At 57.0% G+C, this 16,385-nt stretch overlaps 1 protein-coding gene across 4 annotated transcripts in view; it reads right to left on the bottom strand.

The window, feature by feature from the left end:
- Pde9a (phosphodiesterase 9A) overlaps positions 1 to 16,385 on the bottom strand; it is an 84,076-nt gene that overhangs the window by 49,509 nt on the left and 18,182 nt on the right. For all 4 annotated transcript variants that reach the window (XM_046438862.2, XM_046438859.2, XM_046438860.2 and 1 more), the window contains exons 2-4: positions 8,048 to 8,118; positions 6,277 to 6,354; positions 862 to 905 (exon numbers count right to left, since the gene is read on the bottom strand). In XM_046438862.2, coding sequence (XP_046294818.1) covers positions 862 to 905; positions 6,277 to 6,354; positions 8,048 to 8,118 — 193 coding nt within the window. The remainder of the gene's footprint in view (positions 1 to 861; positions 906 to 6,276; positions 6,355 to 8,047; positions 8,119 to 16,385) is intronic.

The following is a 16,385-nucleotide window of genomic DNA, read 5'->3' as shown; positions in this document are numbered from 1 at the left end:
CGTGCAGTGGCCCCACACTTTGAAAGACCCTGCGGATGGTGCTCACTGAGCGGGCGCCGCTCCACGTACCCCAGCAAGCCTGCTCGTGGGCATTTACCAACTGCCCCATGAAGGCTTGCCTGGAGTGCCCAGGGCAGCTTTGTTCCCAAAGCCCCCAGGAGGAAGTAGTGTGAACGTCCGTCCGTGAACGAAGGGAAAACACGCTTGGCGCATCCCACAGCGTGGAAACTACTCAGCAACAAAAAAAGAGAACTGTCTGTGCACACTGTAGCCAGGAGGGGTCTCAGAACCACGCGGAGTCCAAAAGAGGGCAGATTCTCCCAAGACCAACCTAACGATGGCATCCAAACACAGGTCACGTGGTGACTGAGATGATCGGGGCAGGGCACAGAGAACCTTTCCAGGTAGTGTCCACATTCTGCAGCCTGATTTTGGTGACGGGAGACACGGACATACAAAGTTTTAAAAACTCATCAAATTATGCACTTAAATGGGGCCATTTTATTACGCATCACTAGTACATAAATAAAAGTGATTTAAAAACCTAAAAGGAAATGGAGTTGTAACGAAATACCACGGCTGACTGGCTGAGGCACCCTGAGAAGCCCTGTGGGTCGGAAGCCTGCCTTTGCCGCCCGTGGACAATGGGGGACAGGCACCAGGCTCCTGGAGATACAGGGGAATGTCACCTGGCACCTGCTGAGTCCTCAGGGTCAGGGTAGGGACTTGGATGGGCCGTCTCCACAGCAGCAGAGGGTCTCAGATTCTGTGACAGCATCAGACTGCACATGCACACACTTAAGTAGTTTATCTCCAACTTTCTTTTTCCTTTTGATTTAAAAAACGATAGCAGGGCCTTACCAGACAGTTGCTTGACGGCCACTGGTCTCACTTTGTAGGGAGTTCTGCAAAACAGATGACAGTTACACTGAGAAGCCGTCCAGGGCGCTGCACATCTGCTGTGAGAGATAAGCACGCTAGAGCACTGGGATCAGCAGATTAGGGCTTTGTGTGTGCTCAAAAAGGAACCCAGGGCCTTGTGTACCCTGAGCACAGGCTCCACCACTGAGCCACATCCCAGACCCATCGCTGTTTTTTAAAATTAGGTTCTTTGGCTGTTCCAACCACCTCATACAGGTAAATTCTAAACATTTTAAGTATACATTCAGGTGATGAACTTTCTTTATAAGGTTCATATTTGGTCACTGAAACAAACGTGGACATCACAACCACTACTGATGGGGGATGCAGTTCCAAGTTGGGACGCCATGGCCTGAACCCCCCAGCGCCTGGCCGAGGCAGGCAGGCTCCCTCCTGTCTGCACAGCGGGATCTCTGAGCAACGGTACCCCACATGGACAAGAGTGAACGTACCAGCTCCATGGTAAGGTCACCCCAGTGATCACGAGACCCAGAGAGGCTGGGCAGATGACATCGGCAGTCCATGTGACAGACGACAGTGTACTGTCACCGTTGCAGGGACGTTTAGCCAAGGGCTGGGAAAGGGCCTGAAGCCAGTGGACACTGGGCAAAGAACAGACTCCAGCCAGGAGGGACTGGAAAAGCACACTAAGGAGCCAGCCCCGGGAGAGGCCATCTCTACCCAGCAGTCTAGCAGCATTTAAACCTGATGGCAGGAGGCTGAAAGGGCCTGGGGACAGCGGGTGGGTGTGACGGCGTGACCTTGACAAGCAGCCCAGCTGCACAGATCAGACTGTGCAATCCTCGCCTGGTGAGAGAGCTGAGGCACCACGGGTCTAGATTAAACGTCAGACCCGGGACCGGCAGATGTCATCTGTCACGTCACTCACTTGCTTGTTCATTCGTTCCCTGCTCTGTGGGGCCCACGCAGTCAGTGCTGGTGACGTCAGGGACCCAGAGGCTCCCGCCCCTAGGCACTGACACTGCAGGTCAGACTAGGCTGACAGGCAGGTGCTACCACGCAGGGCTCAGAGCCACCAGGGGTGGAGGACACATGCACGTCCAGCAGTCTGAACACAGGCAATCCCAGCCCCCAGGCCACGTTGAAGTCCTCACCCCAAGGTGACAGTGACAGGAGGTGGGGACTCTGGGAGGTCATCGGGTTTGGGTGAAGTCATGAGGAAGGGGCCCCATGGATGGAATTTTCGTCCTCCTAAGTGGACAGAGGGAACAGAAGTCCCTCTCTGTGCCATGTGAGGAGCAGAAAACAAGAAGGCTGCTGTCCGAGGAGCAGGAGGCCCTCCCGGGGACCCCCATCTCGGCTTCCTGCCTATTGCCTGAGCTGCGCATCTGGTCTGTGTCACAGTGACACTCAACGTCTCGTGCAGTTGTTATCGACTGCAGGGGTCCATCAGGTCACTGTCACATACAGCGACCTCACTTCCAGAAGAGGACAGCACAGAAAATGAGGGTCACGGCTCCAAACTGCAGCGCGAGCAGCACCTGGCCTGACACCTGTGTGGCGTGGCGAGCCTTCAGTCTCAGCACCCGTGGGGCATGAAGTGCTGGCACTCTGCGTGGGCACAAGGGCTCTACCCTCTCAGGAGCGGGTCCCCTTCCAGAGGTGAGTCCACACCTGCACATCTCCCAGCCTGCTCCTTCCTCGGCAGAGGCTGTGTCATCAACGCTGTCTGGCCCAGGTCAGATAAGCAGGGTTGGTAGACCCACGTGGGCTTGAAGAGAGGTCCAAGTGGCGGGCGGAGCTTGAAGCCTGGGGAGGTTAGGGACCTCACTGATAGCCACGTGGGACAAGTTGGGGGCCAGGGCCGGCCTTGGGACCAGGGCCCCTGTGGGGTCCCTGGGTCAGCACTGCTCAGGCAGGAGAGAGGCTGCCCCAGGGCTGGAGGATGGGAGCGAAGGGGCCGTGAGGAGAGGGGTGGCAGCCTCTGCTGTGAGTGGCACACAGGACGGGCATCGGTGGTCAGGGGAGCCTGGGTCCTAGTGGACACAGGAAGGGGCTTCCTCTGCCCTCCCCTGAGAGGGAGCAAAGGCTTTTCTTTCCTCCTTGTCCTTCTTCTTGGCCCCTGAAATCAATGCTGGAGGTGGCAGGGGTGGTGACTAGGACCAGGAGAGAAGAGTCCAGGGGCTGGGGTGGATGATTGCACTTTGGTGGGGCTGGGACAGAGCAGGAGGGGGCATCTCTGGGCAGGATGCTGAGGATGCCCCGTGGCCCTGATGTGCGGCAGGCTTGTCCAGACCCTCTGTGGCTGCAGTGCCCTGGGGCTGCTGGCCCAAGGGCCATGTGACCTGCTCAAGCACCCCACCAGCTTGGGTGAGCTGAGCAACGAGAACAACGGGCCAGTCGCAGAGGCAAAGGCGGGTGTGGACCTGGACATGGACTCCGGGCAGCTGTGGACCTCCCAGGCGCTGGGGCCAGGCTCCCAGGGCTGCATTTCTTGACGCTGGGGATTATCTTGACTGCTGGTTCCCTGATCCTCTCACAGAAGTGATGCTTTGAGCCAGCTGCAGCGCCTCTGGGCTGGAGAAGCTCCTGGTTCTGGGTCAAGTCCCATCCTCATCCTTCCCCAGCAACAGGGGAAGCCACTCCCTCTTTGGAGGATAAGCTTGCCTTGAGCTTCTGTGGTGTCTGAGCTGGACGAAGAGGCTTGGAGCCAGCCCAGAACCCAGAGGCATTGACCCCAGCAGTGGGACGGCCACTGGGCCACCCTGCATGTGTGTGGCAGACAGCTGTGTTGCTCACAGGTGGCTGACCCCAGAGCCAGCAGGAGCGCCTGCGTTCTGTCTGTGTGGGCTGCTCTGCCCTCCCTCTCCATAAGATCTCTCCCGCCCTGATGTCTCTGCCCGTGATGCCAGCGTCTGTCCTTCACCAAGGGGCCGGAGGCCGCAGTGACAGAAACAGAGGGGGGCCGAGAGTAAGAGGACCCCTGGGTGAGCTGGACAGCACTGCGTCCAGGGCCCCTCCCTGGGGGAGAGCTCTGGGGTTGTCCAACTGGAGTAAGGATGTGTCTTTATGTTTCTGTTGGTCGTTAGGAATCCAGGGTTGCTCGGGAGTCAGTCTGCTTTCTTGCCAGCTCCAAACAAGAGCAGGAGCCAATCACCCTGGGGTCCTGCAGCTGGCCTGTGGCTGCGGGGTGATTGCACACGCTGCTCCGCAGGCTCCCTGGGTGAACCCAACATCCCAGCAGCTGGGTTCCCAGCCACAGGAAGGGTGGGCTCTGGACTGGCAGAGGGGGAGGGGCACAGAGGGAGCACAGGGTGGGGAAGTGCAGGGATGTATGCAGAGGGGAGGGGCCCGCTGGGCTGGGGACAAGGACATGAAGGTGGACTGGGGCCAGTGTTCCCAATGCAAGGTCTGGACCACACTCCACAGGTCTCCAAGAACTCTGTGCGGGGAGCAAGCAGGTGAGGGCTGAGTTTGCTGGAAAGCAGGACTGGAGTGGGGGTCCTTGATGGGGAGCAGAGGACACTCCCTCCATGAGACCCAGGGTCTGAGCTGGGAGCTGGCCCTACCCTCTGGAGGAAGGCCTCAGGGAGAGGCGTGCTCTCATGGAAGGACCAGAAGACCACGGTCTAGGGGCGGGAACGGAGACAGAGAGGGCCAACGAGCATTCAGCTGCAGGGACAGTGCAGCGGGACCACCCCCTGACGGGGATGGAGGGAGGTCAGGAGCTCTGGGATCTGGAGATGATCTCGTGAAAAGCCCCCGTGAACATGCAGCTCAAAGAATCCAGGTATGTGGACACCAGGCACCTGAGCAGACTCCCTGCCCAGAGGTAGTGCCTCAGTCCGAGGCTGCGGAGCCCAGGAGGAGACTGCGTCCAGGTAACGGCAGGGTCCTCACACTGTGGCATCTCTGTCTCCATCTGCATTAGAAAGGCATTTATCCAGATCCCGTGAGCAGAGTCGAGCTGAGCAGAGCCGGGCCAAGCACTTGTTCAGAGTGTAGGCTCTGGAGGGCTTTTTTTCTGGTGTGTCTGAGGCTTTCCTCCTTCAGGAGGCCCCAGGGCCAGGGTGGCAGGCTGGCCAAGGTGTGCTGCCCCAATGTCCTGTGCAGTCCACCTGCCTCTGCAGACACCTGCTTGAACTCAGTGCAGGAGAAAAGAGCAGCTTTGCAGTCGGCTTGCACTGCGAGACCCCCGCCACTGAGGTGACTTCAGGCCTGAGGGGGTCAGGGGTGTCGGGGTCATGGGTCGGTCGGCAGCCCTCCCCTGGGAGGGGATCTGGGCAGGTGGGCTGGAGTGGAGATGTGTGTGCCCCGCTGGGGTCTTTGGGGAGTCCGTTAGTGGTGGCTCTGGGGAGTCTTAAAACTGAGAGTCAAAGCAAGAGGAGTGACCAGAGACTGTCCTCCAGACAGGAGAGCTGATGGGCATGGCTGGATGGAGGAGGCCTGGCTGAGGCCTTGAGGTGACGGGGACAGTGCTGGCCATGTCCACTGAGACCTTGCTGACCAGGACCACAGCCTTCCACAAGCAGGAGGAAGGAGGTTTGCCAGGTGCCGGACACTCAGGTCCACATGCCTGCGGGGGCCAGTGGGGCCCAGATGGAGAGCTCAGCCCACCCTGTCACTGGAGCCTGAGTATCTTGACATTGTCATTATGTGCAAGGGCCTGCCTGGTGTGTGCTTCCTGTGTGGGCTCAGAGCTGCCCATGGACAACTGGGCTAGACGCTGATGACCAGACCAACAGGCTCCATAACCTGTAATGAGTCCTTGGAGGCTGGTCAGTGAGGAGCAGGGGACCCAGAGCCGGCCCTGAGGGGCGGCCTGCACCAATGACTCACCAACTCACCCCACCCCTGGAGAGAGCAGGGTGTGGACTTTGCCTTGCTTGGTGGCAAACGAGGTGCAGATGACTGGGGACTTCCAGGCTACCTGGTGAAGGGACCCGTCACTGGCTTGAGGGTTCCTGCTCCGTGTCCTCCTTGGGCTACGTTCTGCAGATTTTCACAGAGGCACGGTAGCCGACTGTTTCTCACTTTCTAGGCCCCAGCCACCTCTCCCTTCTGTGCCCAGAACGTTCCAGCATTGCCCCGAGTAGGTCAGTGCTCAGGGTCTCGAGGACTCTCCTAGAGCCCTTCCTGAGTTAGTGCAGGGACCCCAGGGCCTGGCACTGCCACGTAAGTGCTGCCATGTGCCTCAGTTTCCGGTCTGCACACACCTCCTCACAGGCTCCGGTCGGGGAGGAAACACGGATTCATGCAAGAAAACAAGAGAATCCCCCTGCCCCCGTCCTGCTCCCTCACCCCGCCCACCCTGCGTAGAGTCAGTTAAAACCGCGGCTCACGTGGTGCGGCCGGGTCTGGAGTGAGCTGCAGAGCAGCCGAGCCGCCCCTTACCGTTCTGAATTTGCCGGCATGGTGGGGTCGATGGAGACCATGGCGTCGTCTGTGGTCAGGAGGGAGATGGTTGTGTTCCTGAAAGACACCCACGTCAGCCTTTCCCCCAGAGTCATGCACCTGCCCGCTGCCCCCACGGACAGGTGCAGAAAGAACCAGGACACAAGGAGAGGAGGGGCAGGCGTCCCAAGGGCAGCTGGCGAGGGCCAAGGGGCGGCAGGTGGTCCTCGACACACTCACCCACCCCGGATGAAGCTGGTGGCTGAGTGCAGCCTGGGGCAGGAGAGACCTAAACAATTCAGAACAGGAACTGGAGCGCGTCTGACTGACAGAGACGGGGACTGGAAAACCCTGGGTCAAAGATCTGACCTGTGGTCTGCGCGGACCTGCGGGTCTGCAGAGGAGGGCTCGGGCTCACCCTCCTACTCCAGGGCCACCTGAACTGCACAGAGCTCGCCCTCCTCCTGACATGGTATGGGGAGTCTCCGCCAGCCTCCCATCTTTGGAGGCCTCTTAGAGCTGTGCTACCGCCACCGAGTTACTGAGGCTCTCTGCTCCAGTTGTGGATTTTTAAATCCCAGGCAATGAAGGTGTCAGAGGTGCCGTGAATACCAGAGTTGTGATGACGTGCACACATTTCTCAGCACAGTGCTTAGTACACTGTACCCCAAGATACCCCCAACGGTGAGCTGTTTTTGTTGCCAGGAACGGCCATCTGCCACGATTTCAGGCCCATGACCTCATCGAGTCTCCCTCTCCTTACCTGTCTGTGAAAAGCTTCCACTGTCCTCCTGACCCCTCTTCTTTGACCCTGACCCTAACTTGAGGGTTACTATGCCAGCACCACTCCTGATGGCCCTTTATGATCAGAAAGGTGGGGTGCAGGCTGAGCATCTGTTACTAAACGCGGGAGACCGGAGCATTTTGGATTTGGGACTTGGTCGGATTTCGTGAAGCTTGTGTCTACTTAATGCGGTATGCTGGGGACAGGACCCAAGTCTCAACAGGAATCCACGTGCTTCCCCACAGGCAGCCTGAAGACACTGCGGTGCAGTGTTTCTAGTGTCCCTGTGTGTCACTGCGGCCTCACAGTGGCACTCAAAGCAGTTTAGGTTTTGGAGAATTATGGATTTCAGATTTTTGGATTAGAGATGCTCAACCCGTAATTAGAAATTCACTAGCTTGTTGAATGAACTTGATTTAGGAAAATAACTCCTGGGGAATCCCAAGGACTCTATTAGTCCCTCCACGTGGTGTGGACTGTCAGGAGTGAGACGAGCTGCCGCTTATCCTTCTGAACCGGTTCTGAATTCAGACTTTCCTGCAACGGTCAATTTAGAAAACCACGGACCTGTGTTCTTTTTTAATTGACTGCTGCAGGAAAGTCTGAATTCCACGCGGGAATGGGGAGTGCGGGCGGGACTAGGAAGGAGGAGGGTTGTCTTGTTCTTTCCCCCTCAAGAGGAGCATTGTGTTGAATGTTGACCCCTGGGACAGAAAGGCCACCTAGGAGGGTGAGGGGCTGGGAACACCCCCCCACACACACATCGCCCTCCTTTCTCCCACAGCAGGTGAACAACCGGAAGGGGAACCAGCCTGGGGAGGGCACTGGTGCCTCGTCTGGTCCAGTGGCACTCCTCTCCACGTGGACACAAGCCAACACCTGCTGGGGCGGTGGCAGAGGTGTGCCCGTCCTCTGTGGGCTTGCTTGGCTGACTTGGAAGAGCGGCCGTGCGGGGGCTGCCCATCTCAGCCCACTGGCAGCACTCACCGCGGCAGGCCCGTGGCGATGCAGAACAGGTCCATGATGTCGCTGGAGTTGCAGTACTTGCTGAAAACCACCTACAAAACAGAAGCCCGGGCGGTGAGGCACGGCGGGCAGCCGGTTTCCATGGCGACGTCAGATTCCCTGTGCTTCCTCTCTGTTCTGACCTGAGGCTTATTTTAAAAAGAAAAACCTTGATGCTGGGCTCTGGGATGTCCCACGCATGTCTCCTCACTTGGGTGATTCATACAGGTTGTGAAAACTTCATTCTTTTGTTGGGGTGTGAAAGATAAGGGACCCTGCCTGCGGCCAGTGACCTCGCCAACGCCTGGTACAGAATCAGTGCCTGCGAGGCTTAGAGCTGCTGCATCCCAGAGAGTCTCCAATTATCTCGTGGGTCTCTGACATTAAAAAAGCAAATTTAAGCTCATTACCTTTAAAAAGATTGCCTTTTCAGATCTGGGGAACCGAGGGACTGAGACTGAATGACTAAATCAAAGAGGGGGGATCAGAATCTCAACAAAGCAGCTGGGAATAGTTGGTGTAAAACATGAATTGCATGTAACATTACAGCACACACCGCCTGTGCTAGGCTGGGAGGAGAAAAACCCCAGTGTACATTGGTATTTCTTGTCCAGCAGGTCCAGACTGAGTTTTGGTCCTGCGCAGCCCTCTTGGGGAGGGGGGATTTCAAGTACAACAGTGCCCTCCCTTATCCATGATGTCACCTTCCAGTTACCTGTGGTCAACCAGGGTCTGCAATTATTAAATGGAAAATTCCAGGAATAAACAGTTCATAAGTTTTAGATTACATGCTCCATCCTGCCTACAACAGGTATCATCTCTCTGTCCAGAGTATCCACACAGTATGCACTACCTGCCTGTTATCACCTGGCTGTCTTGCTTATCAGGCTGACTATGGAGGCATCACAGTGTTTGTGTGCAAGTGACCCTTGTTTTACGTGATGCAGTAATTGATGTATTTTTTTAGTTGCTAATCTCTGTCTGTGCCTAATTTATAAATTAAACTTTATCGTAGTTATATATGTGTGTACAGAAAAAAAAGGTATCTACAGGTGACCCCTCCAGCTCTTGGCCTCCACTGGGGGTATTGGGGGTGACTCCTCCAGGGACAGTCCACACCAGGCCCCATTTCCTCATAATGGCTGTGTTCCTTCAACATGTTCCCTGGCTACTGCTGTCCCTGGTCTTTTGCTAAACAGCATGAGCCCCCGGGGGTGGGTGAGGAGCAAGCCTGAGAAGATGGCTATTTTTTGGTGCCTGTCACATTATTATTATTATTATTACTTAGCTTAGTTTGCTTTTCCTTTTCTTGGAAACAGAGAGATATGGAAAACAGACTTTCCTCCCTAAACAGCCTTCCTATGGCCAGTGACACTTCCTGAGTGCCACTATTCCGGTAGCAACAAGGCAAAGAGCACACCTGCTCACACCTGTGTCCACCCTCGGAGCTGCACCACCAGTACTGCTGGTCAGCCCTGGTGCCCAGTCTGGCTGCTGGCCCAGCTCAGCCCTGGTCACCCTGGTCCTCTGGCCTCATCTCTGTCCCCTCCCCTGATGGCCACTTTGCCTTGCAAGGCCTGTGCTGGCTCCTCCTGCCCACAGGGTACGGGAGGTTCCAGGGTGTGTTCCCTGTAGCCTGTGTCCTGGCTAAGCCCTCCCTGTCCCCCACCCCTGGCTCTTGGTCCTGCCTTCTCCTCATGAGTGGCAGGTGCCCCGACCTCACCGTCAGAGGAGGCCTGCCTTTACCGGCCCCCAAACCCGGCCTCGTTCCACCGTGCCCGTCTGCAGCATGGGCTCAGTTCACGCCCAGCCTTTCTGCCAGAGCCCAGCAGGGCTGAGTCTGGGGTCCTGGCTGCTGACCCACCAAGGTGGGCCAGGTTCTAGCTTTCCCATTTGGTCCTCTGAGCAGCTCATTCTCCTTGGGCCGATGTACTTTGTGGGCTCACAGACTCCAGGCTGGAAGCTGCAGAAGAGGAGGGCAGGAAGCCTCTTTTTTTGAATATTTGATTTGCCTAAGACTTCTGGAGAAGGGGGACAGGTCCTGCAGAGCAAGGCCAACCCAGAGAGTGTCCAGTCCATAGCTGCTGAGGGCTTGCTGGCTGGGCCTGTTTCAAGGATTGATATGGTTTTAATACCATCTCCCAATAGGATAGGGTCTACCATTACTCAGCAACAGCGTTGCGGCTCTGGGCGAGCCCAGCTCTGGGATTCCCACACAGTGGGTCCAGGTGGGGCCCCAGGAATCACCCAGATTTATGACAAAGGACTACAAGTGAAATCCAAAGGAAGAGCCTTGATTTTTCTGAGCTTGGCTTCCTGGCCTCAGGACAGCGTATAATGGAGGCTTTTAAAAGACTAATTATGAAGTCTCCCAGCAAGCCAAACTCAAAAGAGGCCACTGGGGCACCCAACACTCCTGCCACCTCTGCGCAACAATCCTGCCACCTCGCCAGCCCAGCCCCACTGTTACTGAGAATGGTGCTTCTTTGAGACTCTTTTGGGCAAAAGGCGGGAGGTTGCAAGGAAATTTGGAATAAGCAAGAAAGATTTCACTGGAGGCCTCCAGGGGAGAAGGATCCTTGTCTATGGTACATCCCTCCTCCTCCTCCTCTACTCCAGGACGGGTTTGGTTTCCATGGCTCTCTGGAACTGGTCGTGACATCTTACCAGTTCCCTCATTCAATTAAGGAGCCAAGGGAAGATCTGTGACGTGGGGTCATTACATATCTTTTGTCCTTGTGAATTAGCCTGCAGCAGGGCCAAGGGAGACTGAGCAGGAAGCTCACAGGAGCCCCGAGGATGGGGCTGTGTCAGGGAAGCACCCAGCCTCGACCAGCTGTTACCAACTGGGACCCCTGCCCGCCACCACTCATGGCCCCAGAAGGCCCCAGGGCCGCGTGTCAGGAGGCACAGGGATGCACAGCCACATGCTGAACAGCTCTGTAAACCTTCTGTCCTTCATCCAGAAACAGAGAACGAACACACACACACACACACACACACACACAGCTAATGAGCTGAAATGTAAGCAGGAGACACAGAGGCACCAAGAATTTGGTGTAGCCATCCAGCTTGGGGGCATATCAGCACTGGAGGTCATAAGCAAGCGTGGCAAGTCACCCCGAACCTTCCATGTGGTTTGATTGGCATGCTGTGATACCAGAACGAGATGGGAGATAAATGAGAAGACAGAGCCCTGCTCTCGGCCGGATATTGATCCTTCTCCATGTTCAGCTGAGCCCTCTGCGAGTCGGGGAACTGCGGTGTCTGGGAGCCTTGGGATGCCCGCGGGGGAGGATCCTGTACTCGCCGGGCACCAACCACAAGCCAGGAGCCACTTGAAAGTGGGGAAACAGGAAACTGAGGCACACAGAGATGCCCGAGCTGCTCAGGCCCAGCCAGCCAGGGGTGGGTGTCTGCTGACCCCCAGGGGCTGCCTGAGGATGCTCTTCACTCAGAGCGGTGGATTTGGGGTTGAAGTTCTGCCCTTAACATCACCCCTTCACCTGCTGTCTCCTCCTGCACCCTAGGGGCAAGACTGTGACCACAGGAACCTCAGTTCACCAATCTGTAAACAACTGCAGTATTAGTACCACCTGCCTCTCAGGGCGGGGGGAGCAAGCGTGCAGGGGGCATGTGAGAGAATTACTCAGCCAGACAGGGTGGTGCACACCTCCGATCCCAGCTACTCAGGAGGCCAAGGCAGGAGGACCGCAAGTTCAAGGCCAGCCTCAGCAACTTAGACCCTATCTCAAAATTAAAAAATACAAAGGGCTGGGGATGCAGCTTGGTGGTAGAGCACCCCTGGGTTTAATCTCTAGAACAACAGAAAAAAATGACTCAAAAGCCCACCGGGCTGAGTACAAAATTCAACTTCATGCCTGTTGACTGCCCAGGTGGCTCTGAAGTGCTCTGATAGTGGCGCAAGGCTCTCGCAGTCTCGCGCTCTCCAAGTGGCCAAATGCCCACCGTGATCTTTCACCACCTGACTATTTTAGTGGGAGGCCACACTCCCACCTGCAGATCCCCTGCACTGGGGAGCAATGGTGTGTGGCTCAGCTCCTCCGTTCCCAGGGCTTGTCCGGGAAAAGTTGCCCCCTTGCCCTTGGGAAGGCAGGAGAGGCCCCCAGGGGCATGCTCGCAGCCAGGGTCCTGTGGCAGTCAGTCCAGGGCAAGAGTGGCTGTGGCTGAGCACACCTGGGCGCTCTGGGCCAACTCAGAGTTTCTTGGGTGTGCAGGGCTCCTGTGGGCCAGGAAGGCAAAGGGCGATCCAGGACTATATCTCTGCCCAGTCCCTGGGTGGGTTGTCATGGCATGGCCCTGTCAGGTTGGCTGGATGGGGGACCTATGTGACAAGCATCCCCTGAGCTTCTCCTTTCAAGTGAAGACTTAGGAGCAAGAGCCAGGGGACTGCAGTGGGGAGCCTGCACCCACCATGGCACATGGAGTCTCACTGAGTGGCATCCAGCCTGCTCCCTAGAGCCCTGGACAGGACACCGTGGCTCCTGGTGATCCTGCCCTGCCCCCTTGACCTACCACTACCCAGCTGGTGACCAATCTCACTTCCCCCAAGAGACTCTTACTGAGAGTTGGAGCTGGGGGCGAGCTCAGTGTCACAGGGCCTCCTTGCTGGGATGTTCACAAGTGGCCACCTGAGGGAAGAGTAGGAAGGAGCAGCGCCCAGGGAGGGACAGGGCAGGAGCCGAGGGCGCAGAGGGCAGGGGAGGCTGCAGAGGAAGGGAAGTGGACGGCTGGCCGCCATGGGAGACTGATCATCCCGCGCCCACCTCGCTGCACCTGAGCTCAGGCCACCTGCAACTGGCACAGGAGAGACGCTGCCTGCAGTTCAGAGTGTCTCAACCAGAACCCTGAGCAGGGCAGGGACCTCCAGGTGGCCTCTGGCTGGAGACACAGGAAGAAGGAATGAGTTTCTGAACTGGCTTTGAGGCTGGGTCCAGAGGCCTCTTCTGGGGACACGGTTCTGCTGACAGAATGCTGAGTGGTTTGGGGCTCCCTTTGGTCTCTGCACACCCCATCCAAAGACTGCGCAAGGGGACGCAGTAAGGGACCTCTCGGGTTCCCATTCCGAGGCCCACTAGGTGCATCTGCACTCCACAAGGCAGAAGCCCCAGATGGCCAGGTTTCCCATCCGTTCAGCTAAGGGAGGTGGATCCTGGCTACACTCCAGCTCCGGGTGCTCCGGTCTTACTGTAAAACCAGAGCACAGAACAAAGGGTTCCCGCGTTCCTCCGAAGGCTTCTCGCCAGCCTCCCACCCTGTAAATGCGGCTGTGATCTCAGTACGCAGTGCGGCAAGATTGGGAAGGGCGCCGTGAGGGTAGAGGAGACAGAGTAAGGAGGCGCTGGTGGTGGAGCGCAATTCAGGCTGGATGACATGCCCGGAATGGCAAACAGGACAGACGAGAGGCAGCCACACAGATGAGAGCCCTGTGCACCTGCAGGGAGGACCTCGGGAAAAGGCCAGGGTGCACCCTGGGGTCCACACCACGACCAGGGCTGAACCTCCTGCTGGTTGGGGTCTCTAAGGTCACAGGTGACCTGAGCTTCATGGCTCAGCTTGGTTTTAGGGATGTGAAGGGTGCAGTTAAGGCCGAGCTGCCTTTTGGGGGCTTGGAGCGGGCCAGCCCAGCGAGGTTCCTCTGCTACAGTTCTTCAGCCCAGGAGCAGACCCAGCAGCGGGGCTGAGGACAGTGACAGGCCCAGGTTTGGAGGAGCACACATCAGGCTCTGAGCCCGGCACTCGGGAGAGGGGCTGGTGCGCACCACCTTTTTAAACCCCCCCATCTCTGGACCTGGCTCCAGCACCTCATCTGCATCTGGCTCTGTGGCAGGCCCAGCACCTGCCGGGCTCGTGTGGCCCTTGCCACGTGGTCCTGGCAGCTACATCTGTGTCTAGACACGGAGGCCGGGTATGGCTCCTGGGAGACGCTGGCTGTACATCAGGAGTCCTGTTCCATTTGTCCAGCTCAGCTCCGAAATTTGGAGGTGTGCGTTCAAGGATGCCCGCCCCCTACGCATACTACGTGAAATCTGCATGAATATTCACACACGTGGGAAGGTTTTTTTAAAAATTTTGTGGAGAGCTGGTTTAATTCCATCGCTGGCTTTCCTTCTGCTTCTCCCTGTTCCCTTCTCAAGGTGGCTGACCCAGGACCCTTGGAGGCCATCTGCGGACCCAGCCTGCTTCCCAGGAAGGGCAGCTCAGGGAGGCATTCCTGCTGGGTGCAGGGCAGGCAGGACGCTGAGGACGCCTGGCACAGTGCCCTTGGATGTGGGTGTGAGATATAAGAAGGACTCTGTTGTCTCTGCCCTATTCACCCTAGACACTGCGGCTTCTATTCAATGCAAATGGGGTTGGTAATGGCTGCCAGGAGACTGTTCCCTCTTCTGGGCAATGAGGAGCTGGGCAGAAGGGCTGGAAATCACAGAGCAGATGGAGGCAGCCAAGCCCCTGGCTCTCCATGCTCTGAGCTGATCATCTCCTGTCCCGGGAGGGAGTTCCATTTCCTAGTTCTGTTGGAGGCACAGTCCTACAGCTGCCTCGGGAATTTCTTGCTGCTCTGTCAGGTTTGGACTGGCACAAAGTCAAGGACGACCAGGAACCGTGGCTTCCTACACAGGCACCGTTGATTCTACGTTAGGAAATGCTCCAAATCCTGGACAGATACACCAGCACGTGGCAGTTAGGGTTTGGGTTCAGCCCGGCAGGCTGCAGGGGTGAGAACACCCAACCCAGCCCTGCGGGAGCAGCCATGGCCAGGGTGCCCTGGGAGGACGGTCACATCCTCACCAAGGAGATGGTCCTACAAGGCTGGGGAACCAGACAGCGTGAGTTTTCTTTCCACATCCCTGAAAACACATGTCACCTCTCAAATCATTAAAAACATGTCGGGCAAGTCGCGCTTTGGGGTTGGCTGTTGTAAAACACACAATTACGTTCACCATCTCGTGGTTATTGCTTACTCCAACTGTGCAATTTTTTTATTCAACTGCCTTAGCAACAGTTTTCAGGGAGCTTCTTTGAACTTGGAGTAACACATCTCCAGCAAAATTCCCTCGTTTCAATTCTTCTGTGGTCTCTCCTCCGAGGATTTTAAATGGCCACTGTTGCAGATGAGGGCCAGGGCATGTGGTATCTGATGCGGAGCCCCTGGCGGGTAGAGGGAAGAAGGGATCCCTCCTCCTCAAAGCCCCGCCCAAGGCGGGAGAGGTCCCTCACAGGGACCTGGCCCTGTGAGGCTGGCTGGACACCCCACCCTGCCACCTTCACTGCCCGCTCTCTGGCTAGATTTGAAGTGGCCATTGATCTCAGCCCTTTGGGAATCTCATGTTTGGATTTACTGAGTACCTTGAGGGTGCTGGTTAATTATAAATGTCAAGTTGACACTAGAGGTATTCCAACCAACCAGAATAAGGGTACTGATTCCAAAACAGCCACACGGCCTCCGAGAAACTGAAGGCAAATACTGGGGACTGGCCATGGGCAGCAAATACTGGAAACGGCCCAGCGCCCTACTGTGGGGAAACGTTAGGCCAACGGCCACCTCCATGCCCCAGAACACTACCTAGCAAGGAAATGGGGCCATTGACACATGGAAAGGTGCATGGGTCTGGAGAGAACTATGCTAAGTGAACCACGCCCATCCCCAAAGGTCACATTCTGCAAATTCCATGTGTATAACAGTTTTAAAATGACCAAAATTCAGCCACAGAGATGAACGTCCTCTAGGAGTCTGGCGGGAGCGGGTGGAAAAGGGACCCCCAGAGTAACGAACAGGTCTAGTGACTAGGCAGATGAAGAGAAGAACCCGCACAGACGTCACCATGTGTAGAACCAAGGAGGGCAACAAGAGGGCTCTGGACCTGCAGGCGGGGCCCATGGCCACGCCAGGACACCGTGTGGAGCTGCATCCTGCAACACTCCCCGGGAGCACGGGCACCCTGGGCTCCCCGTTCTCCCTACTGCCCCAGTGTGCCCAGGAGTTTATGTGAACAAGGGACAGCTTGGCTGCCTGGTTGTGAAGAGGACACTGGGAATGGGCCTCCACACGACCCTGAGAAGGGCGGGGGGTGACGTGTGCACCCTGGGGGCCACAGCCCCATCTCCAGAACTGCTCTTAGGGAAGCAGCAAGAACCAGCATGGTGGCACGAGTGTCCGTGAGGTGCCAGGTGCTGCCTGGTGCCTCCTCGGAATCCTCTCTAGATTTCACAACAAGCAGGTCACGTCAGGCTCCTGCCGGAACCCTGCCGGGTGCAGCCGCTGCACCAGCAGAGGCACAGCGAGGGCTGCCCCTGCGCA

This window comes from Marmota monax, unplaced genomic scaffold (genome assembly GCF_021218885.2).
Source record: "Marmota monax isolate L192 unplaced genomic scaffold, Marmota_monax_Labrador192_F-V1.1 WCK01_AAM20220418_F8-fsc00125, whole genome shotgun sequence".
Lineage (NCBI taxonomy): Eukaryota > Metazoa > Chordata > Mammalia > Rodentia > Sciuridae > Marmota > Marmota monax.
Note: the sequence above shows the minus strand (reverse complement) of the source record. Positions and strands in the feature narration are given on the sequence as shown.